Genomic DNA, 26,622 nt, shown 5'->3' on the forward strand with positions numbered 1-26,622 from the left:
TAGAAATAATTTTCTTGAAACCACAGCTCTGAAAGACTTGTTATTTTTAGAGCTAAAAATTTTTTTGAGTTCCTTAAAAAACCATAGAAAAGCATGAAAGATTTAGTTTATACCAGAAATTTTCAGAGTGGGGAGAATGAAGGATAGAATAACATGCCCCATAAATGATAGTCCAATACAGAGAGAACTAAATAAGACTAGAATAGGCTTTGTGATTGGGCAAGGAAGCTGATCACATTGACTAAAGAAAAAAGCTACAGGTGTCACACAGACAGAAAAGCCTGCACAAGACCAAGAAGAATAGATTGTGTTACTTCAGAGACCAGTGAAATCACAGAATGATACTTGAACCACAGTCCTGTGTTTGATGACAAAACAATTTAAGTCCTTCAGAAACTTAGACCACTTTAAGAAGAAAATGAGAAAAAAAGAATTAAAACTAAATGTTCATGATATAGCAGACAGGAGGCAGTAAGCAGCAAGCAGGCCTCCCTTCCCTCTCTCTCTTTATAAGTCCATCTAGGATATAAACCTATTGATTGACACCAATCACGCTCAAGGTGGGCCCTCTCATTATTACACCCAGAATTATGATAAGCCAATCAATAGAATAATTTAGTATCATACATTTTTAATCCCAATATCACATTCTAGATTCAGCCCGCTCTAAAAAGCTCCTCATGAACACATGAGGCTTTTAGGGGACATTTAGAAACAAGCCGTAACTATTTTGAATCCCATTATAAACTTTAAAAAGTTTAGATAACTAGATTTTTATTTAAAAAACCCCAGCTAACACTATAAAGTCTGAAAATATTAACATGCAAATTATATTAAAATATATTTATATAATCAGCATCTGGTTCTGCCTTGTCTCCAGTTGAGCATAGTGGATACTCTCCACAATCTGTAGGCTTAACAATTTTCACCTGTAGCTGTGTTTTTGTACCATGGACCAAAGCTGATTATGTTACAGGGTAAGCTATTTGCAGTATTAACCATAGTAAGCCATGCTAAGCCATGCTAAGACTATTAATGTCAGACATAATGAGATTATTAATATCAGATTTTATATCTAGTACACTCTTACTGAATCTCAGGCATATATAAAGGTAAGGAGAAAATGGGTTTGAAATATCTTTTTGATGTTTCTTTGAAATTAATCTTTCAAGTGGATGTTTAAAAACTGTACCTGTAATAATTAATATTTTGTTTTTGCTTCTAAATATTTGACTCAATGAAATCATGATAGGAAACACATTTATTTTAAAAAGGACAAGATAACATTTGATTTACTGGCCCTGAACAGAAGATAGATAGATAGATAGATAGATATATAGATAGATAGATAGATGATAGAGAAGTTAACACTTCGTTTAATATTTCATGCTTGTTTGATAATTTTAGGCACAGGATATGAATAAATAACTTATAGACAGAATTAACAATGCATTGCAACCCAAGAAAATGGTTGCTACCTTCTGGTTAAGAAACAAAACAGTGACATATCTAAGGCATTAAATATACAACATTATTGTGAATATTAATATTTATGCACTTCTATAAAGGTAGTTATAAAAAGGAAGCTCTTATAAAAGTTTGGGACAACCATTTTAATATCTCCATTTAAATCATTGAAAATTCAATTTTTTTCTATATTTTTATAGGGTAGTGAATACAGCATTATTATAAATGGGTATTTCAAATATAATATAGCTTATACACTTGAAATATTCAGAGACTGTTCCACTATTCCCCAGTAAGGATTGCTATTGTATTATTTAGTACTATTCCTCATAAGATTGGAAAAATACTTTCAGCAACAGATAACTGATTTTTAAGAGAAAAAATATCTGTCATTAATACAGTGGCTTGACAGTGATTGCTTGTTAAAAAACAAAAAAGATTTTCTTAATATTTTGTCCTATAATTTTGGTTGGCATGGCCTCCATTCACACTGCCCAATGGCAATGTTAATTTTTCATTCCTATAGATTTTCTTAATTCAGCTGCTGTTTTTTCCAGTTGTCGAATGTTCCACTGCCATTGTCTTCTATTTGACTGAAGCTTATTCACTTGACAATGCAAACGCTTCAGAATTGCATCATATCTCTTATACTGTACCTAACGAAAGAACAGAACACATTAATAGAGTATGTGAGGAGTAATTAGTAAACAGCCATAAAGGATATTTTCACTACTCAAAAGATTAAAAATTAATTTAAAATATTCATTGTAAATAATAAACAGGAATTATATAACTAACACTTATGACATAGTAGATGTGCTGAAAACTTTCTACATATAATTAAATTCTCACACTTTCTGATGTGGATACTTTTATCCTCAGTTTTTTAGAAAGAAATCAAAGGTGAAAAATTTGACCAATACCTAGGAGGTGATGAGTGATAATTATGTTTGAGATTTAAAGCCAAATGAAGCATCTATGATAGAATATCTTCTATTTATCAAGGCAAACACTTAGTGTTAAACTAAATTTGACCAGAGGCTGCCTCCTTACTTTTAATGGACTGCAATCTAACTTAGTATGTACACTAAGCTTAACTAGGTATAATGTTATTACAGACAGTTGAATCTTAGTCAATAACAGTAGCTGTGTTTCAGCTGATCATAGGCTGTCAAACCATCAGATCATGTTCAAATAAGTGAAAAGCTGAGCTATAAACAATGAAGCTGTTTCTGTATCTCACTTGCATTCCCTAAATGCTATCTGCTCACATTATGGAAAGGAGCTCTCTGAACCTTAGCTGATTCAGAGAAATGTAAGAAAAATGTTCTTCAGAAAAATGGCTCAGGGCTGGCGATTCAGCTCAGCAGCATAAGCGCCTGCCTGGCAAGCGTGAAGTCGTGAGTTCAATCCCCAGTACCGCAAAAAAAAAAAAAAAAAAAAAAAAAAAAAAAAAAAAAAGGCTCCATTTCTTATATTATCCACTGGTTCACTAAAACAGGCTCAAACATAGGTCTAAAAGATCTAAGAGCTAAGATAGTCTACTTCCCTGCCATTAAATAAATCAATATTTGTGCTGAATCAGACAGTATACTCCAAGGCAACAAACAAAATGGCAATTAAAAAACTTTTGGTGTCTTGCTACAAGAAAGTAAAAAGTCAAAATTCTTGATATTGGTATTGGATAAATAAGAACACTGCTCCTTCCTTGTTTTTTAAACTTTATGAAGATATATATTGTATATTAATCCACCATTAAAAGTGTACAATTCAATGACTGCAGAGTTGTGAAACTATCACAAATAATTTTATAATATTTACATTACCACTGAAAGAAACCTAATACCCATTAGCAGTTACCCCCTATTCCTTAACCTTCATCCTTAGTACTAGACAATGACAAATCTACTTTCTCTATATATTTGTTTGCCTGTTCTGGACATTTTATGAAAATGAATTTTTTTTGGTGGTTCTAGGGGTCAAACCTAAGCTTCAAATATGAACATGTTTTTAGGAGTCATCTCTGCCGCAGCATGTTTCAATACTTCATAATTTCTATTGTCAAATAACCAGCCTTACAATGCACCACATTTTATTCATTCAATTTATTTGCTGATAAAAATTTGAGTTGTTACCACTTTTTAATTATTATTAAGCAACCTGCTATGAATATTCATGTGCAAGTTTCTGGAAGAATATAGACTTTCACTCTTCTTGCTTATATACCTAGGAGTAGGATTACTGCGTCATATGGTAACTCTATGTTTAACCAGCTGAGGAACCATCAGAACTGTTTTACAAAGGCACTATATAATTTTATATTCCCATTGATAATGTGAGTTATAATTTTTTCACATCTTCAAAAATTCTTTCTAGTCATGCCATCCTCATAGTTATATCTCATTACAATAAAACATTTTTAAAGAAGCCAATACACAAATAGAATAATAGAGTTGGAAAGGTTACCTATTCATTCATTCATTCATTCATTCATATATATACACATACATATATATATATATACAATTACATATGGATTTTTCTAGGACTTTACTAACCAAGTTTGGAAGTTGGTTCTAAGTCAATTCAAAGAAAGAAAGAACAAGTTCTCAAAATAGCAATTCAATAAATGTGTCAAAATAATTGATTTTCAAAAACATTTTTAAAAGCCTACGAAGATGGTAAGGCACTAAGTGTTGGTTTTTGAGGTCTTAGGACTCTGCCCCCAAACCATCTCCCTTTATTCTATCCCTCAGCTTTCCTTCTTCCAGGTCCCAGATTAGGCTACAGATAACTCTCACTGGCTTCTCTTCTTGCCCAGCTCTTCCTTTATTTCAGGGGAGCCTTGCCTCGATTGACCCAGTATGATGAAGACTATGAACTCTGTCACAGAATACTTTTAAATGCATAAAATATAGTAAAAAAATAATAACATCGAAACCATTATTCAGCAGAGGAGCAAGCTAAGCATTTGAAAATTCTGCTATAAGAACAAAGAAGAATTTGTCAGTCTTTCACATAAATTGCTACAAGCTTTATATATCTTCTTAAATTTTCAGTTTTTATTATATCTGCAAATTTAGAGAATTTATTCTGATGTGGCAAAACAGAAAATGACTAAAAGATGAGATATAAATTAGTGTATAATGAAACTATACCCAAAAGTTTTGTTTTGTTTTGTTTTTTGTCTTTTTCCTTTTTATCGGTACCGGGGATCAAACTCACGACTGCCTGCTTGCAAGGCAGGTGCTTATGCCACTGAGCTAAATCCCCAGCCCCCCAAGAGGTTTTTATACATTGAGTATACTCAAGAGGGTATATCTTTCTCTATATTGTATATATTCTACGTACAATATATCCATTGATAATATAAATATATTCATAAAAATGAGTATGGTCACTGAAAATGCATATATTCATGTTCATCAAATATAGTAATAGAAATAAAATAACTAGTCAAAGTTTTGGTCATTAGCAAGTTTTGTTAGATGCAATCTGGTCCACTCCTAAAAGTACTCTTAATTAAATATACAACAGATCACAGCAGAGTTGTGCAAAGTCCCCATAAGAGAACTCTAGATTTCCAACCACAGCTAGATATCACAGGACACATTAAGGCAAAAGAAGCCTTAGGCAAAAAACGCAGCACTCCATGCACCAGTAGTGGCCATGCCAGCTGAGGTGAACCAGGAAGGAACGTATGTAGCCTCTTGTGTGCCAACAGTGGCCCTGCCAGCCTGGAAAAACCAGGAAGGAAAGTACATAGCTACCTGTGCACGGGTGGCAGCTCTGTTGGCTGGGAAGAACCAGAAAAGAGGTCATGCCCGCCTCCTGTGTGACAGTCAGCGTGAGGGCTGGGAGAAAACTTCCTCCCTGTCCCCTATAAGCAACTGGCTGATTCATAGAAAAATAGGCTGAGATGATAACAACTAAAGTATAGATATGACCTAATCCTTGTACTATTTGACTTTGCAAGCCTAAATCCTGTAGTGTGAGCAGCTATCAAGAGGATAACAATATGTAATATGGTAACTGTTGTGGATTTCCTACATCACTGTTTCATTTTAGTTCAGTTTATTGTTGTTTTATTCTCTTTAATATATACGTATAATATATATATATACGTATAATATATACATATATATATGTATATAACCATAAGATGATTTTATGAGGAAAGCTGTATAAAAACAGGTTCATGAAGGAAGTATGGAGGTACTATCCAGTTTTGTTATGGAGATTGATTCATAAACACCCAGAGCCAGAAATGAACACTCAAATTCAGAGAACCGCTTTGATTTTCATGTTCACAAATTCACCTTGAGATAATATGATTCCACTAGTTTTCACATGGAGAGAAGCAAGACTGGTGTGAAGATGGTGGATTGAGAGATAGCAGGGTAGAGAGCCTCTCTGAGAAAAACAACTCGATGCTAGAATTTAACATCATGGAGAAGACCAGATGAAAGGAGAGCGATTCTCACAACTCAGGAAGAAATTGAGGAAAAAGAAAAAGGAAGGAAGGAAAACCGTGGACGAAAGGCTGGAACCAGATGCATTCTCACTGGAGCTGGTCCAGCGCTGTGCTGGGCACGTCTTGGAATCTGATGACTCACGGTCCTGCTGAAGTCACAGTAGTGCTGAAATTGGGGGTTGGTAAGCCCAAGGCCCTTAGCGGGAGGATGCGGCATAATGGAGAACAGAACCAATGTGGAGAGCTGCATTAACCTGTGGTGAGTGCTAGGAATTTGGTCCCATGGAGGGGGTGACCGGCTGGACAACATTTTGGAGTTGGGCAGGATGGGCCTGAACCTGGAACCGCAGCGGCATCAGTTGGCTGCTCCTGGCCCAAAGAGGACTGAAGGGATCTGCTTGAGCTGGGTCACGCCCCTGGCCCGCACCCAATAACCAGGACAAAAGTGTCCCAAGCCTGTGACGTCCACATGGCACAGACTAATGTGGTGAAGGCACTTGCTGGTTGGCTGGCTCAGAAGAGAGGGGCCAACCCATATTGTACTTGCATGCACTCACAGATCAACAATAAACTGGAGAGGGCAGCAATCCCCTAGCCAGCATGCTTCAGAAAACCATAAGCAATACAGAAGGGGCCTGAGACCTCCACCACAGACCTGTCTGAAAGAAACCAGAAACATGGCAAGAGAAAAAGCCTCCAGCTGCTGACCCAGGGAAAAAAGTCCAGGGAGAAGAGATTGAGGGCAGCAAACATGCACTATCAGACACAGCATCATAAAGAAGTATCTTCGTGACCTCATAGATGAACTTAAAACTGAAAATCTAATTCAAGTGAGGCAAGATATAAAAAGATTAATAAAAGAAATGCTAAGCACCTCTCAAGAAGGCACAGATGGAAGAATGGAGGAACCCAGGAAAAGGAGAGAAACCTTTGATGAAGAATATAAACAAAATCTAGAATACATGAAACAGATCCAAAGAGATTATCAAGAAATTAAAAACTCCATTGAAAGCTGGCAAAATTCCTTGTTAATTCTGGCAAAATTTGAAGAAAGATTTGCAGTGTGTGATTGTGAAAGGAAAGATCCCTTAAAAATAACAAGGAATCAGGGAGTAACAATGCAAAGGCTAGAAGATGACAAGGGGATCTATAACTTAAGAATAAAAAACATGAGCATAGAAGCAGGAGTAAACACAAATGAAATATAAAGGTTATTCACAGAAATAATTAAGGAAAACTTCCCAAGCATAGGAAAAGGAAATGATATTCAGATATATGAGGCATACAGAACTCCAGCCAGCTACAACCAAAACAGAGCTATACCTAGACATATAATAATCAAGACCCCAGAAATTCATCACAAGACCAGAATATTAAAAGTGGTCAGAGAAAAGAAAATGATAAACTATAAAGGAAAACAAATCAAAATCATAACAGACTTCTTGATATAAACTGTCAAATCAAGAAGAGTTTGGAGCAAAGTATTCTAAGCCCTGAAAGAAAATATCCTCCAATCCAGATTGATGTCCCCTAAAAAACTGTCTCTCAAAATTAATGGAGAAACAAGATGTTTCCATGAGAAAGAGGAACTGTGGGAGTTTGTGACCACTAATCCAACCCTACAGAGAATACTGAAGGCCATTCTAGAGAGAGAGAGAAAAAATACCAGGATTCCAGCAACAGTGGAAGAGAGGCCTCAATGAATGGGGCAGACAGAGGAATGGAGAAAAGTAGACAATCAACAGCAGAAAAATAGCCTAGCAGAGATGAGGCAGAGAAGACTGGCTATAATCTTTAACACAGATGGCCTTGATACACTAAGAAAAAGAAACACAGGCAGAATAGATCAGGGGATTAGGGTCCATCGAGATGCTCTGAATAGGAAATATAATCTACCTGAAAGAGGGTTAATGAACCAAAAGTCAAAGTGAGAAAACAATACTCTATGTGACAGAGAACCAGAGAGAAATAGGGACAAGTTCTCCAGCAGCTGCAGGTAGGTTGGAAAGTCATGACACTTTTGCACAGTGGAGAACTACTCAGCTATAAGGAAGGAAAACCTTGAGGCTTTAGTAGGTAAAGGAATGCAGCTCAAGATCAAATTCAGGGGTAAAAAGGTTCAGAACCACTTAGGTAGACAGCAGGTTGCCCCCCTAATCTAAAAAGTAAAGGAGTTAGTGGGATACAAAATGTACAATACGCTCTGTGAAAGTGAAAGGGGAGGAATTGTCTAAAAAAGGAAGGCAGACAACATTGTTAATAATGTATCAGGATTTAAAAGCCACATTAGTCTTATGGCTCTGTTTAGTTTGATTTTATTCTGTTCCAGTCTGTCTACTCATACTAGATTTGAGGGCACAGACAACTATCCCCAAAATAGCAGGCTATACTACGGTAACTATCTTTAATTTCCTATTATCTTAACATGAAGCCCTGTATTACTTACAATGTCTTACTATGACTGATCTTATTTGAATCTGGTTTGTTGGATCCCTGTTTTGTCCTAACTGATTTTATTCGAATTTGGTATGCTTGATAGTATCAAGTCTAAGAGTGGAGGCAACTACTCTGAAGACTCAAGATGCAATAGGATACCCATTCCAGTTTGATTATTAACTACTTTTGAGGTCCTATAATGTTTCCAATGTTTTGTTTTTATTAATATTGCTATGTATTGCTATGTTCAATTATATTATACCTGATGATAAAGACAATTCTATTGAAAATAAGAGATATCAAAGTAACTACTGTAGATCACCTATTATGGTTTTATGTCTTTTTGTTTCAAGTTTTTCTAGAAATTTTTGTTGTCTTTTGTTGATTTGCTTTTTAATACAGAAAGGATACATATACATGTAGAGAATCATGCATGTGTAGAACTTAAAGACACTAAGATACCCTGTGGTGTCATATATAAAATCTGACAGTACTATTATTCTCTGTGCAGAGTGATATTAGTCTATTTTCTTTTGTCAATTTCAACATTCATAAAGATATGGAGAGGTATTTTGAACAGAATGAGAGGCATTATGGTAGCCATTGTTGACTTTCCTATTTTCTGGTCTTGAAGACCTAAAATGCCTTCATCATCCTGTTCTGATCAGTTTAATATTATTTTGTTCGGTATGAATTCACTGTGTGTGAAGATAGGGACAACTATCTGGAAGAAAACAAAAGACAATATGATAGACAGTGAAGATCTCTGGTGGTCTTGCTTTGAAATCTGTATTTCTTAAATTGTTTTATCATCTGCTTTGTTCTGTTTATTTTTATGCTCTTTGAAAGACTGATGACTGACATATTACCTGGTGTCCTTGAAAGTTTTATTATTATAAATAAACTGGTATAAATTTTATAAATTATTTATTTGCCCATTCTACATCTATCTTCAGTTACTTGCCTCTAAGACAGTAAGATTAAGTTTCCAAATTCACAAGGCTAAAAAGCAGTTTTTCACTCAGAAGTAGCTCCATAAAGACAAAGATCACCTTGTGAACTTCCCTAAAGGCCAGGCACTTTTCAGCTACTAGTGATAGTATTCTTTCTGATAAGTCTTAGTGTAAAAACTTGATTAACATTATGTTGGTAAAGATGTAGTGGTTCTGCAGAGGCTAAGTTCTTTTGGCTCGAGGAAATTGTTACTGTTCATATTTATTATTGACAGCTAAGGAAAAATGAAAACGAGGACTAGGTGTGGTACCTACAAAACACTCTGATCTCATATCCTATTATTTTTCACTGAAAAAAGGGAACAATGCCTTATAAAATCAGAACATTTTGGTTTTCCTTTACTCTTACTTTCTCACACTAGGGAGATGAGATGTTTACATGTGTCCAGTTTATTTCACCTAAGAGTATGGTCTCAAGTTGCATCCATTTACCTAGGAACGCTTCCAATTTATTCCTTAAGGCCAAATAAATAAATAAATAAATAAATATATTCATTCCTCAATTGATGAGCATTTGGGTTATTTCCAAGATTTTGCTTTTACAAACTGTGCTGCTATAAACATGCATGCCCATATATCACTGTGGTATGACGTTTTTAATTTGGGAAGATGCCCAGAAGGGAAATAGCTCGGTTAAATCAGACTTCCAGCTTATTGAGGAATCTCTATACTGTTTTCTACAATGATTGCACCAGCCATACTCCCACCAATAATGGAAAAGTGTTAGTTTCTTCTCACATCTTTTCCAGCACTAGTTATTGGTTGATTTCTTCATGATAGCTATTCTTTCTGAAATGAGATGCAATTTCAGCACTGTTTTGATTTGCATTTTTCTAATAACCAGTGATGTAGAACATTTTTTTGTATGTTTGTCATGTGTATTTCTTCATCTGAGAAGCATATATTCTTCTGATGCTCTTTTTGGAGTGGGTATTTAAATTTGGGGGATCTAATTTTTTTCAGTTCTTTATATATTCAAGATATAAGTCCTCTGAAAGAAAACTGGCAAAATTTTTTCACAGGCTGAGGATTCTCTTTTCACTGTTGATTTCTTTTATTGTAAAAAACCTTTTTAACAGGATTAGGCCCAGTTATTGATTCTTTGCATTATTTCCTGTGATTGCGATTTTGTTCACTAAATCTTTGCCTATACCTATGTCTTTAAGAGTTCTGCCTACTCTTGCTCCCAGCACATTTATTGTTTCTATTTTAATATTTAGGTCTGTGATTCATTTTGGCTTTAGTTTAGTGTATGATGATAGCCATGTGTCTAGTTTTATTCTTCAGAATGTGGAAAGTACTATGCATTAAAGGAGTTATCTTTAATTATGAAATGGGAAGAAACTGTTCAAAAGGAAAGAAGAACTAAGGTGGGGAAAGTGGAAAAGGAAGAAAAGGAGAGTGGAGAAATGATTTTAAAAAGGGTAAGATGGAAACAAAGCTTTGTAAATAGGGAAGGGGATATGGATTGAAGGGAGGAGAAGGCATTGGGAAAAACAGAAATAGAGAATATATCATGTACAGGTACAAATTTCCTTTGAAGAATATGATCATTATGTATATCTAAAAAGTAACAATAAAGTTATTTATAAAAATCAGAATAACATTCTGATTTCATCTACTACTCTCACCTCATTCTCTCTACTCTAGACACACGGCACTGCTGTTGCTTGAGTCCACACGTTTCTGTTTCAAGAACTTTGCAGTTGCTTTTACTTTTGGCTGGAAACCTTTCCCTCCAATATTTACATATCTGGCTTCATGTATTTCAGGGTTTTCCTGACAGACTTTCTCAGTGAAGTTCTTGCAAAGTCTAATTACTTCACCTTCTCTCCTCCTTTGCTACATGTATTACATATTCACCTTCTTTACTCCATTTTTATCACTAACCTCATCCTTATCTAACATGCCATCAACCCAATATGTGCTGATATTTTGGAGTTAAAGACTGTCATAATGTTTGTCTTCTATTTTTTTTTTTTTTTTTTTTTTTGTCTTTTTCGTTTTTATCGGTACCAGGGATCGAACTCACGACTGCCTGCTTGCAAGGCAGGCGCTTATGCCGCTGAGCTAAATCCCCTGCCCCTGTTTGTCTTCTATTAATTTATCTTTTCCTTCTCCTTCCTTTTCTATTTTCTTCAGGATTAGTTTTTTAAAAAATTGTTTCATATTATTTGTTCCTTTGTCTGCTTGAATATATCTGTTCTATGTATATTTTTAAAATAACTTGCTATAGGCACCATTTACAATAACCAAGATGTGGACCTGACCTACATGTCCTTCAGCAGATGGCAAGGTAAATAAAAAAGATAAGTAAATAGATGAATATTTGGTCATAAAAAGAATGAAATTTGTTACAACAACACAGAGAACATCATGCAAATTGAAATGAACTAGGAATAAAAAGACGAATACTGCACAATTTAACTCATGCAGAATGTAAAAATGTTAAATTCTGAGTAGAATAGTAGTGACCAGTGTTCGGGGAAAGCAGGAAAGAGGGAAGTGAGGAAATACTGAATGAGTATATATAACTAAGGGTATGGTTCTGGTCTCCTCTTGCAGAGTACAGTGACTACAGGTAATACTAAAACATTGTCTATTTCAAAATAGCTAGAAGAGATGATTTTGAATGTTCTTACCACAAATTAGTGGTAAACAATGATAACTGTTTAAGGTGATGGATATGGTAATCAGGTTGATTTGATCATTATGCAATGTATATGTGAATTCAAACATCATACACTATCCTACTGATAAGTATAATTATGTGCCAATGAAAAATAAAAATTTAAAAGAAGTTACTGTAGGAATTTTATGTCCCCTTAACACACAATTTATCTTCAATTATTGTATCACTTCATGTAAAATATAAGAATGTTATAAGAAAGGGATATGATTGAGATATACCTCATTGTGCATATGCTATAAAACCCAACATAATTTGTATGTTTAACTATCAACTGATTTTTAAATAATACAAGAAAAATATTCATTTGTTTACCCAACATTTTCCATTTTCATTCCTTTCCAGTACTATTTCTTTTTAGCTTTAGGAACTTCAACATTTCTTATAGTACAAAGCTACTAGAAACAAAGTTCACCTGAAAAATAATTGCAGTTTTGTTTTTGAAAAATATTTTAAGAGATGCAGCCTAGATATCTGAGAGTAAAATTGCTACTCCTGCTTGCTTTGGGACTTCTGGTACACGAAATACTGTTTTATATCCTTTGATTTTAAATCTGTGGATAAAAGTCTTGTCCATATTTCAGTTTTTGTCTTAACTCTTAGTTCTGGAAATAGTTTTTACTCTTATGATTTGGCAGCAAAGTGAAATAGGCATATCCTATATTGAGAAGACACTGAAATCTCTAAATTGAGTCTATCAGGTCTACTAAGTATTGTTTCCCAACTGCTCTTAGTTTTATCCTTGTGCACATATAGTTTCAGTTACAGAGAAGGATGTGAAGGGAATTAATATGCAAATGTGAAGCTCCCAATAAGTCCAAGTGGAATATTTATCGAATTATATTCATGAGAATTCATAGAAAGTAAGATTATTTGAAATGTAAGGTTCAGGGTCACAATAATTAAAAGAAAGTACCTTGATTCATGAACTTAATTTGTTTTACACTTTTAGAAAAGATGGCCGTTTTTGTGTTTGTGTGGGAAATATGGCCATGGTCATATTTGTTTTCCCATGCAGAGTTTATAAACAAAACCAAATTTTTGGTAAATACTTGTTTGTAAATCAAATTGTCTGCAAATAAAAGCGTTCATGAATCAAAGTACCACAGTATTTCCAAATCTTGGAGCAAAGAGTATTATCACAGTATTCATTTCAACATTACTTTAGGAAAAAAGCATGGAAACCATTTAAATGTTACCAGGTGTAACATGGCTATGCAAATTAGAGTATTATCATACTGTGTGCTATTTTGCAGCAATTAAAAAGCTGTAGGCTAATATATGCTAATGTGAAAAATCTGTAAGAGAGATTATTAAGTAAATCTGTTGCAAAATTATATGGATAGTAATTTATGTAACCTGTATTTACCCATATGGTATGTGCCATTTATGAGTGATAAGATAGAAGAATGTGACAGGAATTATTACCATCCCTCTAATATTTTAATTATCAAGAATACATTCCTAAAATCAAATTTTCAATAGATCTGAGAGAAACACAGTCCAACAGATCTGTTTTCATATCCTGCTTTGTCACTGATCCTTGGCCATATAAATTTATAACATTATTTAAATTTTATGAAATTTTGTAAGAAATGCCACAATATTTAAATAAGATAACCTGTATAGATTCCTTGAAAAATATCAGGAATTCAACAAATAAAAATAGACTCAATAGTACTGAACATAGGTTCTTGTCCCTTCTAAAAAACTGAGTAATTTGTTACCATGTAATCTACCTAACTGGAATAATTCTTATCTTTCTTTAGTTCACCTTTACCTTGTTTCTCTAGTTTTTCTCATAGACCTGGTTTCTAGCCATGCAATCATTTCTTTTGCTGACAGCATATATGAATGCATTTGTCAATTATATAGCTGTACATCCGTTGTGAGTTGTACTGTATATTGAAACATACTTTGTTCATGACCTCTAGTAACTCTCAAAATGCATTGATTTTTTCCGCTCACCTCTGAAACTTTGAGATAATTATACAAAATTTAGGCAAGACTAAATCATCAGTGTTTTATACAATGTGTTGTCACAAATATTGCTTGTGGAATTATCATTTACTAAAAACTAATCCAGCTTTAACTGCTCTAGTTTCCTCTTGAATTTGACAAATAATACGTCTTAAAAGTTTTAAATGAAAAAAATCCCTGATTGTTGCTTAGTACTCTGTATTTGAAACTCTCTGTTTCTACGTTTTATATTTTTGCTTCCCTCATTTTTTGTTAGTGACTCATACCTTATCTTTATTCTCTTTTTTATCTTTAGCTTCTTCCTTCCAAAATATATAAGGACAGACAACACACGGGGAAAAGAAGACATTTTGGGACATTTGGAAATGCTTTTTTCATTTAAGGATGTCCTAGATATACTAAAAATATTTATTTGGCAGAAAAACACTGAAATTCAAGAACCATTTCCATTTTTTCTGAACTAAAAAATGTTAACATAAAAACTAAAATATACAAGGCACAAAATGTTTGAAAGCATTCAAAGATTAGAACATGAATGCTATAGTTCAGGTAAAAGATGACCCTTGAATTACATGTATCAGGGCAATGACTAAGTATATTCAGAAGAGATAGAAAATATGAAACAAAAGAAGAAATAATAGTAATCTTCTGGAATTTGAATTCATTCTCTTTTTAAAGACTGGCTGTTTTCGAAAGGAGGTGACATCAATGGTCCACTCCCATCAAGCAGTAAATACGTTGTTTGGGGCAAGAAATGATGCTCCCAAGATGGTAATGTGACTGTACGTGTTCTTTATTTTTATAATTATTGACGAACCTTTACTTGCTTAATTTTTCTCCTTTTTGACTATAATATTCTGATGTAATTTAAGACCAATTTTAAATGTCCTGAAAATAACAGAATTAAAAACTCAGCCATTTTCACTTTCCTAATCTCACATTACTCCCTTAACCTCATCCACCACACCCCATCTCACTAATACCACCTACTGTATCCATAAAAGGCCCAGTTCAATAAAACTGAGGTCCTAAGGTCTTAAATGACATGGACTCTCCTTTGAAGTTATTGCACAGAACCCCGAAATTGAGGCTGTGTCACTGCTTACCTAACAATATTAATCAAGATTAATCAAGCTAAACATTTACAATGTATATGTTATATAAAAACTTAATTTCAAATTTCTTTCCAATATGCAATTCATACTCATACCAACAGTATATTAAAAATAAATTGCTCTACATCTTAATTTGATGGCTAACTATGGGACCTTAGTGTGGTGTTGACTGTCAATCTTATTGTTAATAGGGTAAGCAGGTTTTCCATTGCTTTTTAGATAATTGTGTATCAAAGAAGTCTTTCTGTATCATTTACCCAATATTTTTTGGTTAGACATTTTCTTATCATTTATATGTATTATAAATGTAATCTCTAGAGCTGAATCTTCTCTATTGCTATAGTCTATTTTTAGAATCTAGAAATTACATATTCAAAAGTAAAAAATATTTAATAATGAGTATGTTTAAATTTTAAGTATTTCTCTAGCACAAATAGTTATGTTTTTCTTTTTTCACTACTCTGATGAATGTGTATTATAAAATGAAAATCAAATTTACTTTAACTTTTATTTTTCTATAGTTTATGTTTCTCTTTATATCATTTATGCCTGGGTTCTTTCTAGATTCTATTTTTCTGTTTCATTAATCTTTTTTAATTTCTATACCACCTATATATTTTCTTTTTGATTATTTTATACTGAGATTTAGAAGTGAAAAAATAAAAAACCCTAATTGACTTAAGTTTCTAGTAAACTACAAGGTAAAAGTGTGGCTTCTGTTACGTAAGTACAGTGAGTACCTCTACCTTTGAATCTTTAGCTGCTTGTTTTATTATGCCACATTAGTTATAGCAAGTTAAAATATCCATTTTATTTTCCAAATTAATCTTAATGGTAAAATTATTATTTTTCCATTAATAGTGCATTCTTTTCCATGCTTATTTTGTATTTATCTAAGCAACTCAAGTCTATAGTTAGTACCGTAAGACTAAAAATTTAGACTCACTTTGATCTTTGTAATATCAGCTTGTTTTTTTTAATCAGCTTGGTTTAGAATACCAATGATTGCCATCATCTTTTACTCTAAGGAGGCACTGATATCTAAGACTGACCATCCTCTTTGACAATTCAATCTCTGCCTTCTAGCTATTAAGCAGATATCAAGTTGTTAGTGGAAGGAGACCTGGAAGAATTCTAGGCCACATTTAAAGCAGTAGTACTTCCTTTACTGGAGCACATTCACTTACTTGATCATTTTTGAATGAGGTGTCATCTCTAGTTATCTACTAATGATTTATATATATCTACTAAATTTTGTAATTCTTCTGTTCTCTCATGAACTGAGAATAAAATTATTATATAGAAAAACTATGTGGAAATATAACTATAGCACAAGCTTAAAAATGGTCTCATAAACATTGAAATTTAGATAATTAAGACTTACCTCTATTTCTTTTCTTAATTTTTCATGTGTCTTTTTTTCTTCTTCAAGAAAACAAGTCTTTTCAATGATAGATTCTTTTACAGTTATAATCTCATTCTTAAGCTTTGAAATCTCTTCCTATGTATTTATAAAATTTAAAATATACAAGTGAAAAAAAGACTGGTTAATATAAATCCAAGTCTTTGTGTTTCCATAATTTAAGAAATCTAGTTATATCAAAACTTAATTTTGATAAGTAGGATTAAAATATTACTTTCTAAAGATATGTAAGATGAACTATTATTTGAACAAATATTAGATTTTAAAGTACTGAACCTAAAAACAAAGAAAGACATAAAGGAAAGTGGTAGTTATGAACTTATGATGCAATTGCCTGGCAACAGTAGAGTCTCTAGAAAGGAATGATACATATTTTAATTTCGTATCTTCTATGGTCTTCAGAAAATGCTACTAGAAATACCAAGATGCTTAAGGTCTAATTATTTATTCAGATTGTTTGCATAATAGCATTAAGCACAGTACACTGATTTGAAGTGGTCCACATCAATTAGTAAGGAAGCTAGAGCCTCAACATTGGTAAATTACATGTTCTCCAACAAATTGATTAATTGTTCACTGAGATTTTTGTCTGATCATGTATTTTTACAAATCTACAAGGAACTTGTAAAAAATCTTTTGTGCCTTTGCACATTTTGGATAGCTGTTACATAGCTCGTGTACTTACCCCAGTTTTTGAAAATTATGAATGTAGTAAATAGTTATGGGTGTTTTATTACCTTAATGATGAATTTATTGTTTAGCATTTGTACTTACAAAAAAAAGAGTAAAGAAAAGTTTTGTTAAGTAATAATTCAAACCTGAATTTGTGTTATTTCATCTGGATTTTGGAGGTTTTGCTTAAGTTCCTCTTTCATTGTCTTCAGTTTTTTAATGAGATCTCGCTTTTCATCAAGTTCAGTCATAAATGACCATTTTCTTTCTATTTCCCCTAAATTATCTTTATGTGTCTTTATTTTTACATAATATGCATTATATTTTTTCATCTGTTCACAAAAATCTTCTTGGGCTGATTCTATATCAAATTTAAGCTTTATATTTTCTTTATGTAAGGACTTGATTTGAATTTCCAGGCTTTCACATTGAAGTTTGGAATTCTCAATGACAGCATCTTGCTGATAAATTTGCCTCTCTGTTTCTTTAGTTTCTGCAGAGACTGCTGCTATTTGTTTTTCAAGTTCCTGAAGTTCATTCTGTAATATATTTCAACATTATAATTATTGATTCATAGAATTCAGCATGAGAGAAAAGTCACTGTTTTGGTCCATAATGTATGTGAGAAAATATATATTTATCAAATATATCAAAATTGATACATACAATAGAAGGAAACATATTAGCATAACAACTACATTATAATCTCAAAAAAGTCTCGGGTTATGTATTTCTTACTTTTCATATTCATTTGTTCTTTGGATCAGAGGTCCCATCCAACCCAGCTATTCCCTTCTATTTTTTCAGAACTGAAAATATCACACCACAGCAATATATGTACAACCATGTTTATAATAGCCCAATTGGTAACTCCTAGATCTTAGAAACAATCCAAATGCCCATCAACCAAGGAATGGATAAAAAAAGTGATATTTTTATACATTAGAGTAGTACTCATCTATAAAGAAAAACAAACTCGAGGCTTTTATAGTTAAATGGATGCAACTAGGGACCATACTCAGAAGTGAAACAAATTAGATTTGCATGTGTAAACATCATATTGTCTTCCTAGTATATGAAAATGAAAGCATAAATAAGATCCAAAAGGTACAATAGAGATTGTGAAAGGGAAAGAAACTGCTCAAAAGGAAACAACTGGGATAGGGGAAAGGAAAAAAGAATGAAGGGGAAAATGTGTATATATCTATATACAGACACTCATGCCTCAACCTCTTTGTAAAATTAATACGAAGAGATCTATTTTGCCTCAGTGGGGCATTTGGCATTGCTAATTGGTATTTCCATGTTAAAACCTAGTTTTCACACCACTAGTCTCTCATTCTCCTTAGCTATTTGAGTATTTTTTCTTGTTCAAGATGATTCCTTCAAATATGGGTCTTCCCCAGAGTTCAGTCACTATAACTTCCTCTTCTCATGCTAAAAATACTTCCTCAGTAATCTCATCCATATTCACATTTTGAGGTATGTATTTTCTGTTGATTTGTAGACTGTATATGTTTGTTGAGTTCTGTATTTGGCTAACACTGGCCATCTTAAAATAATCATGTCCAAAACTCAGGCTACTGCTTCCTCCCTCCCTAGCCTGTGCCCAAAAATCAGACTAATCTTTCCTCCTTCCCTAGTGTTGTATCAGTTATCTATTGCCAGAAACACAGAACTTTAGCGACGTACAATAGTACATAGGTGTTTATTACTGACATGCTTGGGAGCAGTTAGGATTGGGTAGGGGATTCACATTACTAGGAACAGTGGGGACTGGCTAGGTTTGCTCAAATGTCAGAGGGGTGGGTTATGCTTGTTTTAAAAATTGCTTTCAGGAAGAAACCTGTAAGTACTCTGAAAATAGAAAGGTATTTTCATTTAATTCCTCCTCTAGAATTTTTTGAAAAAGAATCTTGAATCTAATTGTTCCTAGTGAAACGAGCAGTTTTCCATCCAGTTAACTTATGTAAAAGGCAAAAGATTCAGATGAGTTGCAAACATCCTAAGCAGCTGTCATTATTATTCCCACTGAGTGGATAATAAAACTAAGGTCCTGGAGTGTTAAATGCAAAAGTGACACATCTAATAGTGAATTCTGAGGGGTTTTTGAGATAGGATCTTACTAAGTAGTCCAGGCTGGCCTTAAACTCATTATGGAGCCCACGCTGGCCCTAAACTTGTGGCACTCTTCCTACTTCAGCCTCCTGAATGTTAGGATTACAAATGTGCATTAAACTCAGGAATGCTTGATCCTGCAGTTTCTAATTTTTATTGCTCTTTACTACACAAGTATATAGAATGGCTTCTAAAAATAGTTAAAATTGAAACTTAAATGTTTATATTCAATTAAAAAACAAAATTATGGGGGTTGGCTTGAACTGGGCTCACTGGGGGTGTCTTATCTCTGCGTTACGTGTATCTTATGCATCAGTAGGCCAGCACAGGAACATCCATCTATTGATGATAGCAGATGTAAAAGAGTGAAAATGCAAATGTTTGTGTTTTTAAAGCTTTTTCGTGAATCATATCTGCTAACATCCTAGCTAGTCACATGATCAAACTCAAGAGTCCAGGAACAAAAGTGTGTCCACCCAAGATGTGACAAAGAGTGTGCATATAAAAATAGTTGAAAAATTGGGACCAAAAATGCAAATTAACACATCCTTATATTCCCAAATGAAGCTAGCAGTACCACCTTCGGAAACATCATTAATTCTTCCTTTGTCTTTACCAAACTGTTTATCGAATTCTACAATTCCTCCCAATAAAATGATTCTGATGAATCCTTTCTTCTTTCTAGCACTGTAATTCTCACTAGATAAGTTAATTTGGTATTTAAATAACTAATAATCCTCAATTCTCTCTTCTCTCTAGTATACTCATTCTCTTCCAATAGATTTGAAACACTAGAAAGAAAGCAGTATGTTAAAAAACAGAAAACAAAAAAACAAAACTTTTATCCTTTTCGCAGGGGGAAACAAAAGAGGTAAGTACACAAAATAAAACATACTGATGAACATGTATTATCTTCAGATGTTATGGTTGATACATTGTGTCAATTTGAGAAGTCCAGGAGTCTAAATAAATACCAAAGCAGTTCTACATCCTAGGGTGTAGAGGACCTCTTCTTTCCTCTAGGATGTTGTTCACTGTGTCAACTGGAGAAATTAAAAAATTTAACTAAGTGACTTAGCAAGAGCCAGGACCTCCACTTTGTAAACATCCTGAGCCTGTGCAAGAGGGCTTGGATATGACGTGAGTGCTACAGTCCTGAGGGTGGAGAGCCTGTATGCAGTGTAAGGGAGGAAAAGAGGCTTGTTTTTTCCTCTGCATTTTTTGCTTTTGTTGCTTTTGCTGTCTTCTGTTGCTTTGAAATGTAGCCTCTGTGCCATGCCACCCTGCCTTGGAATCAGCTGATTAAGGACTGAAACCCCCACGAACTGTAAGCTAAATAAACCTGAAAAAACTACTCTATGTTACGTCACCATCAAAGTATTTATGATTCTGTGAGTGTGACAATGTTATCTCAGGCCTCTGTGAAGCCTCTTATTCACAGAGGAATAAGCCTGATATATCAAGCTCCTTACCACCTAACCATTAAGTATGTCCCAAATACCCAATTATTCAGGTGAACTCCTGCTATTCTTTAAAACTCAACTTTGAAACAGTCCTTATTTATGATCACTCCTTCTTCAGTCCTCAATCTGTGTTGGGTTCATGTTTTGTTGACAGTACTACCCTGTATTTATTTCTTTGTCTCTTTGCGATAGGTGATTAACAATCCATGGGTAAGTACAATGTTTAACAGAAAGCTTAACAGAATGCAGGCTCTCAAGTGAAATGTCTGTGAAACACTTTAAAGACTGAGTTTTACAGAAAATTACAGAAATCTAAAGCATTATCATTGCTATATTGTGTTGCATAAAATAACTCAATAGAAGTGAATAACATATAAGAAATCCTTATTACTACATTTATAAAATTATTATATGTCTGTTGATACATTAACACCTAAATTCAAAAGAAGCTTAATACTGTCCACCAGGACCTTACAAAATACATTTATTTACAAATTCACTTATTTAATGGTCATGAAAATCTTTGAGGTAGGTTCTATTATCCCTCTTTCACAGCTAAGGAAACAGAGGCATAGAAAAATTCAACTGCCGAGCTATAAATAGCAAATCTGGCCTTTCAAACAAGGCAGTTCAGCCCTAGAGCCTCTTATCATTTCTATAATCTATTTAACAGCAACTTCTACAAAACAAAAACACTGTTTTCATTTTCTTTAGTCATTTTCACAGAATACAGTTGTACTTATTAGGTTGCACACTCCCATTTTCCCTGTGGTGGGATTATGAATATATTATGAAAGTGCTGAAAAGAAACAGAAGCAACTAGAATGTCTACTGACAACTAGTAACTTGCAAGCCACAATTTTCACTAACTTACTATATAATCTTCTTTGAGTTAACACTTTAGAAAACAACTATCAAATAGAAATAAATGTAAAATAATCCTATGTGACATGTGCTTCATATATTTATATTGCAGTTGAGAATGACATTTTTGAATATTTATATTGTATTGGGGATATAAAATGTTCTATAAACCTGAAATACTCATGTAGTCTTTATGGAAGAAGAGACAAATGGAGAGTAACTAAAATTAAAATTTAATTAAATTTAATAAAAATTAAAATTAATTTAAAATTAATTTAAGAATTAAAGTATTCTTAATATTGGAGATGCCAATCTATCATTAAAAATTTTTTGAAATAATGACATTTAAAATATATAAGTTACCTGTAAATGGAACAGAGCTTGTTTGTTTTTTTCTATTTCTGACGTTTGTGATTGTTGTTGCTTTGCAATTTGCTCTACAGTATCAGTTAATGAAGAAGTTTCTTGCTTACACATGGCTAGACAAAATAAGGTATAAAATTAAATGCAGATTTTTAAGGTTATGCTTATTTACTCAAAATAATGATAAGCTTGATGCTTTTCATCTCATAAATAGACTAAATTTGGAATTTGATAATCCTTCCATTCTGACTCTTAAATAAAACCAAAATCAAATGCAAGAATTATAGACCATTCAGAGTTGCCTAGTTCAACATTACACCTGTTCCTTTAGGAAGAGTATATTTTTATTGTCCTAATTTTTTGCTCAAATCATTTATATATGCACTATAATTACAGCACAATTGTAACAACTTAATAACAACTATAGTTGCATATTTTCATGTTATTGTGCCTTTTGCAAGCACAAGTTAAATTTCTTCCTGGTGAAATGTTATTTCCTTCTAATTTGCTATTAATCTTAACACAATTCACACTTCTATTTTTCACTAGTCTTTTAATTATTTCTTAAGATTATTACCTTCATTAAGAACTTCATTCTTTCTTTCTTTGTTGCCTGACATTTTCTATAATCTCTTTTTCCTTTTTTGCTTCACCGTCTTTGTTCCTACAAAATAATCTCTATTGATAATTTCTTCACTTTTCCCTGTATATTTGTGACTACTATATGTATCACAGGGATGGTAAAGACATTTAATCATTAGTATAAATAAGTAAAACAATAGTTAACAGACTTTGAAGGAAAGTAGAATAGTTCTATATTTGCAAGTCAGTTTTCCAATTTTCAGCTGTTACAAACTTTAGTGTCTTCTTTGATGCCCTAATTTATAAAATCTCACGGACATATTATAGTAAAGGTATATATTGTATTTAGCACAGCACCTGCCATACACAGAATAATTATTATGGATCAGTAGCAGGTACCTCTAGTACTAAGATGAAGTAGGCTTTAAAACAGTAACAAGAATCTGTGAGAACATTTCAGGAATGCTTGGCAATCTCTCCCATTAGTATAGAATGTAGAGAATACACCACTCCTGTTCAGTGATTTTTTTTTTTTTTAGGACAAGCTCTAAGCAGGTTTAAATTTACATTTCAGTCAATTCTTTATTTAGGAGTAATTGATAAAATGATGGGGTAGATATTTTTTCTCCACCTCACCATGAACAAAATGCTATTCTAACACAAGAGTGCTGGCTTGCCAGAGTTAAAGTCAGATTTACAAAAAGCGTATCTGAATTTGCCTACATAGAGGAAATGGAACACATTTTCATGATTAATGAATGAAAAATTCAGTATTGATAATTACTTTTGAAATCAGAAGTTGTCATCTTGTATTTAATATTTGCACATAAACTTTTTTTATGTAATGACTAATCTTTTAAAAAAATGTTAGCTGATTTTTATAGGCGCTGTGAATCTTCCCAAATTGTACTAAAGTTATTACAAACTTTACAGGGCAAGAAAAACAGTGAAATATTATTTTAACAGTCAGGAATGTTAGTAAGCTTCCACAGAAAAGTCTACAAACCCCTTAAATTAAAGATCAACTGAACAAAAAGTACTCATGTACAAATCATGTTTTCCAAAACCAAAATTTGAAGTATTGAAACATATGTGAAAAGAAAAATTTTAGACATAAAAATTTAAAACTTAAACATGATTAAAAGTTAAAATTCTCCCTAAGTGAAGACATTCAAATCTATCTAGAGGTGTCCTACTAAGATAAAGAAATTCTGAGCTTAACAAGTAGATTTTTCTTAAATTTCTAAGAATTTATGATTCTTGTTTCATAGGACTACATGTTACACTTCAAATTTGCTTTCTTTCTGAAGCTTACCTATGTACTCAGCTTAGTCATTGTGTTCATGTCATTTCCTATGTCCTTTCTATGCAACATGCTGTAGGTGCAACATGCTATAGGTTACTACTGCTAATGGTTCCAAATCTAATTTTCTCTCTAGTACTTTTGAGTTTCATAGTCACATGAAATTCTAACTGTCTTGAAATACATGCCTTTTTCAGTCAGTTGGATACAGTAAGCAACTAAATCTTTGTATACACCTAAGACTATGTTTGTTTCATAATAAAGAGCTTGTTAAAACTGATACTTTTGGATTTTGATTTTCCTTTTGTGGGCCTTCTTGCAAATCTTCTCAAGGAAGATCAAAGAACTAAAGAACCACAACATAAAACAAATATAATATAGACCATCACAAATGCTCAATGAAAAATCTGGTAACAAATTTACTCAACTGTTTCATGGTAAGTGCTTTTGTCATGATTACTTTGTGCTGAACACTATTCTGGACACAATAGAAATAGTGTTTGTTCTATGCCTGGTAATCAAACATGAACTCTTTTGATTCTGTAGTAAAGATAACTTTCATTTTACATAAAAGCTCAAGACACAAATAGATCAAAGAATTCACTCAGATAACTATTGAGATGTTATTTGAATTTTGGTTTCAAGTTTATGCTTTCAATTCTGGACTTCTCAAGTATAATTATTAAGGGAAGAATCTTGTTTTCACCTATCACTCCAGAATCAAACGATTTTGTACTCTTTGTTAAAATGTCACTTGAATAAATTTCCTTTTTGTTTTGCTCCTTACGGTGCTGTGGACTGAACTGAGGACTGTGCATACTAAGCACACACACTATACTGAGCTGTATCTCCAACACTCATCTTCCTCCTTTCTAGTCCCATTACTACTTTCCACTTTTCTCCTTTGGGGAACTATTTCAGGAAAGTACAGATTTTCACCAAAGTTTGCATGACTAAAAAAGGAACCCAGTAAGTTCTTCCTACTCCTAGTAGTTCTCAAGAGATGTCACCTTCCTGAGGAGTCCCCATTTCTCCTTTCTCCAAATTGTAATTTCTACAATCTGCTTAACATACTATGTAAACTATAGTCACTATCTACTATATCTCTGTAATCTGTTTCAAGAGCCTAAGATTCCTAAATCACTCATCATGAAGACTTATCCTTTTGACACTGTTAATATGATACTGTGTAACCAACTCTTCAAGCCTTTTATATTCCTCTGTTGTGGCTTCTGAAACTCAAGACCTTCAGTAAAACCCAAACTTAAACCTCTTCAGTGAACCTCCCTTTCACCTTTTTTGCTTTTCATCCTCAGGTTACTAGGTCTAGAGCTGAGTTTTCCCTGTCACTAATTAATACTGCTTAATTATGGCCTTTTTTTTTTTTTTAGGAAAACTTTTTAGTTTCTTTGAAGTTCATGTCATCAGATTAAGCTTTCCCTATCCCTGACTTGTAGATTCTCTTTCCTCATCCCTAGATTATAAAATACGATGTACTAAACACTCATTTTTTTTTTGAATTTCAACATTCACACAGATGGTACACATTGTAGTTTTGATACATAACATTCCCCCAAAGTTTCATGTTCTGAACGCTTATCACTATAGTAAGGTTCAGAGGTAAGGCTTTTGGGATTATGATTGCTCCAGTCTCATCAGTGGTTTAAACCACTGATGAATTCATAATTTGATGACATCGAAAGGTAGAAACATCAGGAAGTGGTATAATTAAGGAAGTAGGTATGTGGGGTGCGCCTTGTCCCTAGACCTTTCCTCAGTCTGGCTCTGGTCTCTTTCTTGACTACCAAGAGGTGAAGAACTTTGAAGGCTCTTACTGCAATATTCTGCCTTACCACAGGTCCACAGCAACAGAGGTAGTGGACCATTGGCTGAACCTTCTAAACAGAGTTAAAATACATATTTCCTCCTTTAAGTTGTTTTTCTCAGGTACTTTGCTTTAACAATGAAAAGCTACCACAGTTTATGTAATATCTGGCCTCTCTGAGGCCAATTTTAATTGGTTTTTAATTTTCTAACTCATTTCATCTAGTATTTTGCTTGTTAGAGCTCTTCAATCACACCAAGATTCCTAATCCATCAATTCTTCTCTGTTTACACGATCCCTCAAGTCTCTCTGTATTCTTACCTCCTTCCTAGCTCCAATTCTTCACATTCACCTCACTTCTCCGGTAGAAAAATGTAACCAAGTGCTTCATATATAGGCAGATAGCTAATTATGCTTTTTAAAGACACAACTGTGCTATAATCTCAGTGTAAATTCAAAATAATTTATGGCAAATGGGCCCTTGTTGGAGGCCCTTAGAAGTCATCAAGCCCCATAAGTTATTTCATTCACCTTGTCTTCAAATTGCCCTCAGCTCTCCTCTTCCTCTTTCAAATGACAGCATTTTATTTAACTGAGAATATAAAATACCAGAGATGGCTAAACTACTCCATCTACTAGTTTTTCTGCACCTGTACCTACTCTACACTTTCCTTGAAATGAATAAAGTCTCATTGTTTTCTGTACTCCTTTCTCACCTATTTTCAGATAGTACTTCTTTGAATCTCTACTCAACATAATACCCCTCTTCATATGACGACACATATGTTACAGTTTGTAACTAGATGTCCCCCCAAAGCTCATATGCTCATAGGTG

The 26,622-nt window shown here is 33.4% G+C and overlaps 1 protein-coding gene across 1 annotated transcript; it reads right to left on the bottom strand.

Moving 5' to 3' along the window:
* Window positions 1–1,106: 1,106 nt before the first annotated feature.
* On the bottom strand, window positions 1,107–25,182 carry Ccdc122 (coiled-coil domain containing 122). The gene is made up of 5 exons (XM_063232747.1): window positions 22,655–25,182; window positions 22,078–22,193; window positions 17,416–17,808; window positions 16,559–16,675; window positions 1,107–2,123 (listed from the first exon to the last, which is right to left on the bottom strand). The coding sequence occupies exons 1-5, from the start codon at window positions 22,695–22,697 to the stop codon at window positions 1,974–1,976; spliced, it is 819 nt and encodes a 272-aa protein (XP_063088817.1). The 5' UTR covers window positions 22,698–25,182; the 3' UTR covers window positions 1,107–1,973.
* Between the last annotated feature and the right edge of the window lie 1,440 nt (window positions 25,183–26,622).

This window comes from Cavia porcellus, unplaced genomic scaffold, assembly GCF_034190915.1.
Source record: "Cavia porcellus strain 051 isolate PalLab524CR breed Dunkin Hartley unplaced genomic scaffold, mCavPor4.1 scaffold_21, whole genome shotgun sequence".
Lineage (NCBI taxonomy): Eukaryota > Metazoa > Chordata > Mammalia > Rodentia > Caviidae > Cavia > Cavia porcellus.

Bases quoted from the DNA above. Each gene is read 5' to 3' on its own strand.
- Ccdc122 (XM_063232747.1), bottom strand. From the start codon at position 22,697: ATGTCAGGCAACAAAGAAAGAAAGAATGAAGTTCTTAATGAAG. The intron at 22,194-22,654 runs GTAATAATCTTA...TATTTTGTCTAG, and splicing joins GAATGAAGTTCTTAATGAAG to CCATGTGTAAGCAAGAAACT. The intron at 17,809-22,077 runs GTAACTTATATA...AATATATTACAG, and splicing joins AAGCTCTGTTCCATTTACAG to AATGAACTTCAGGAACTTGA.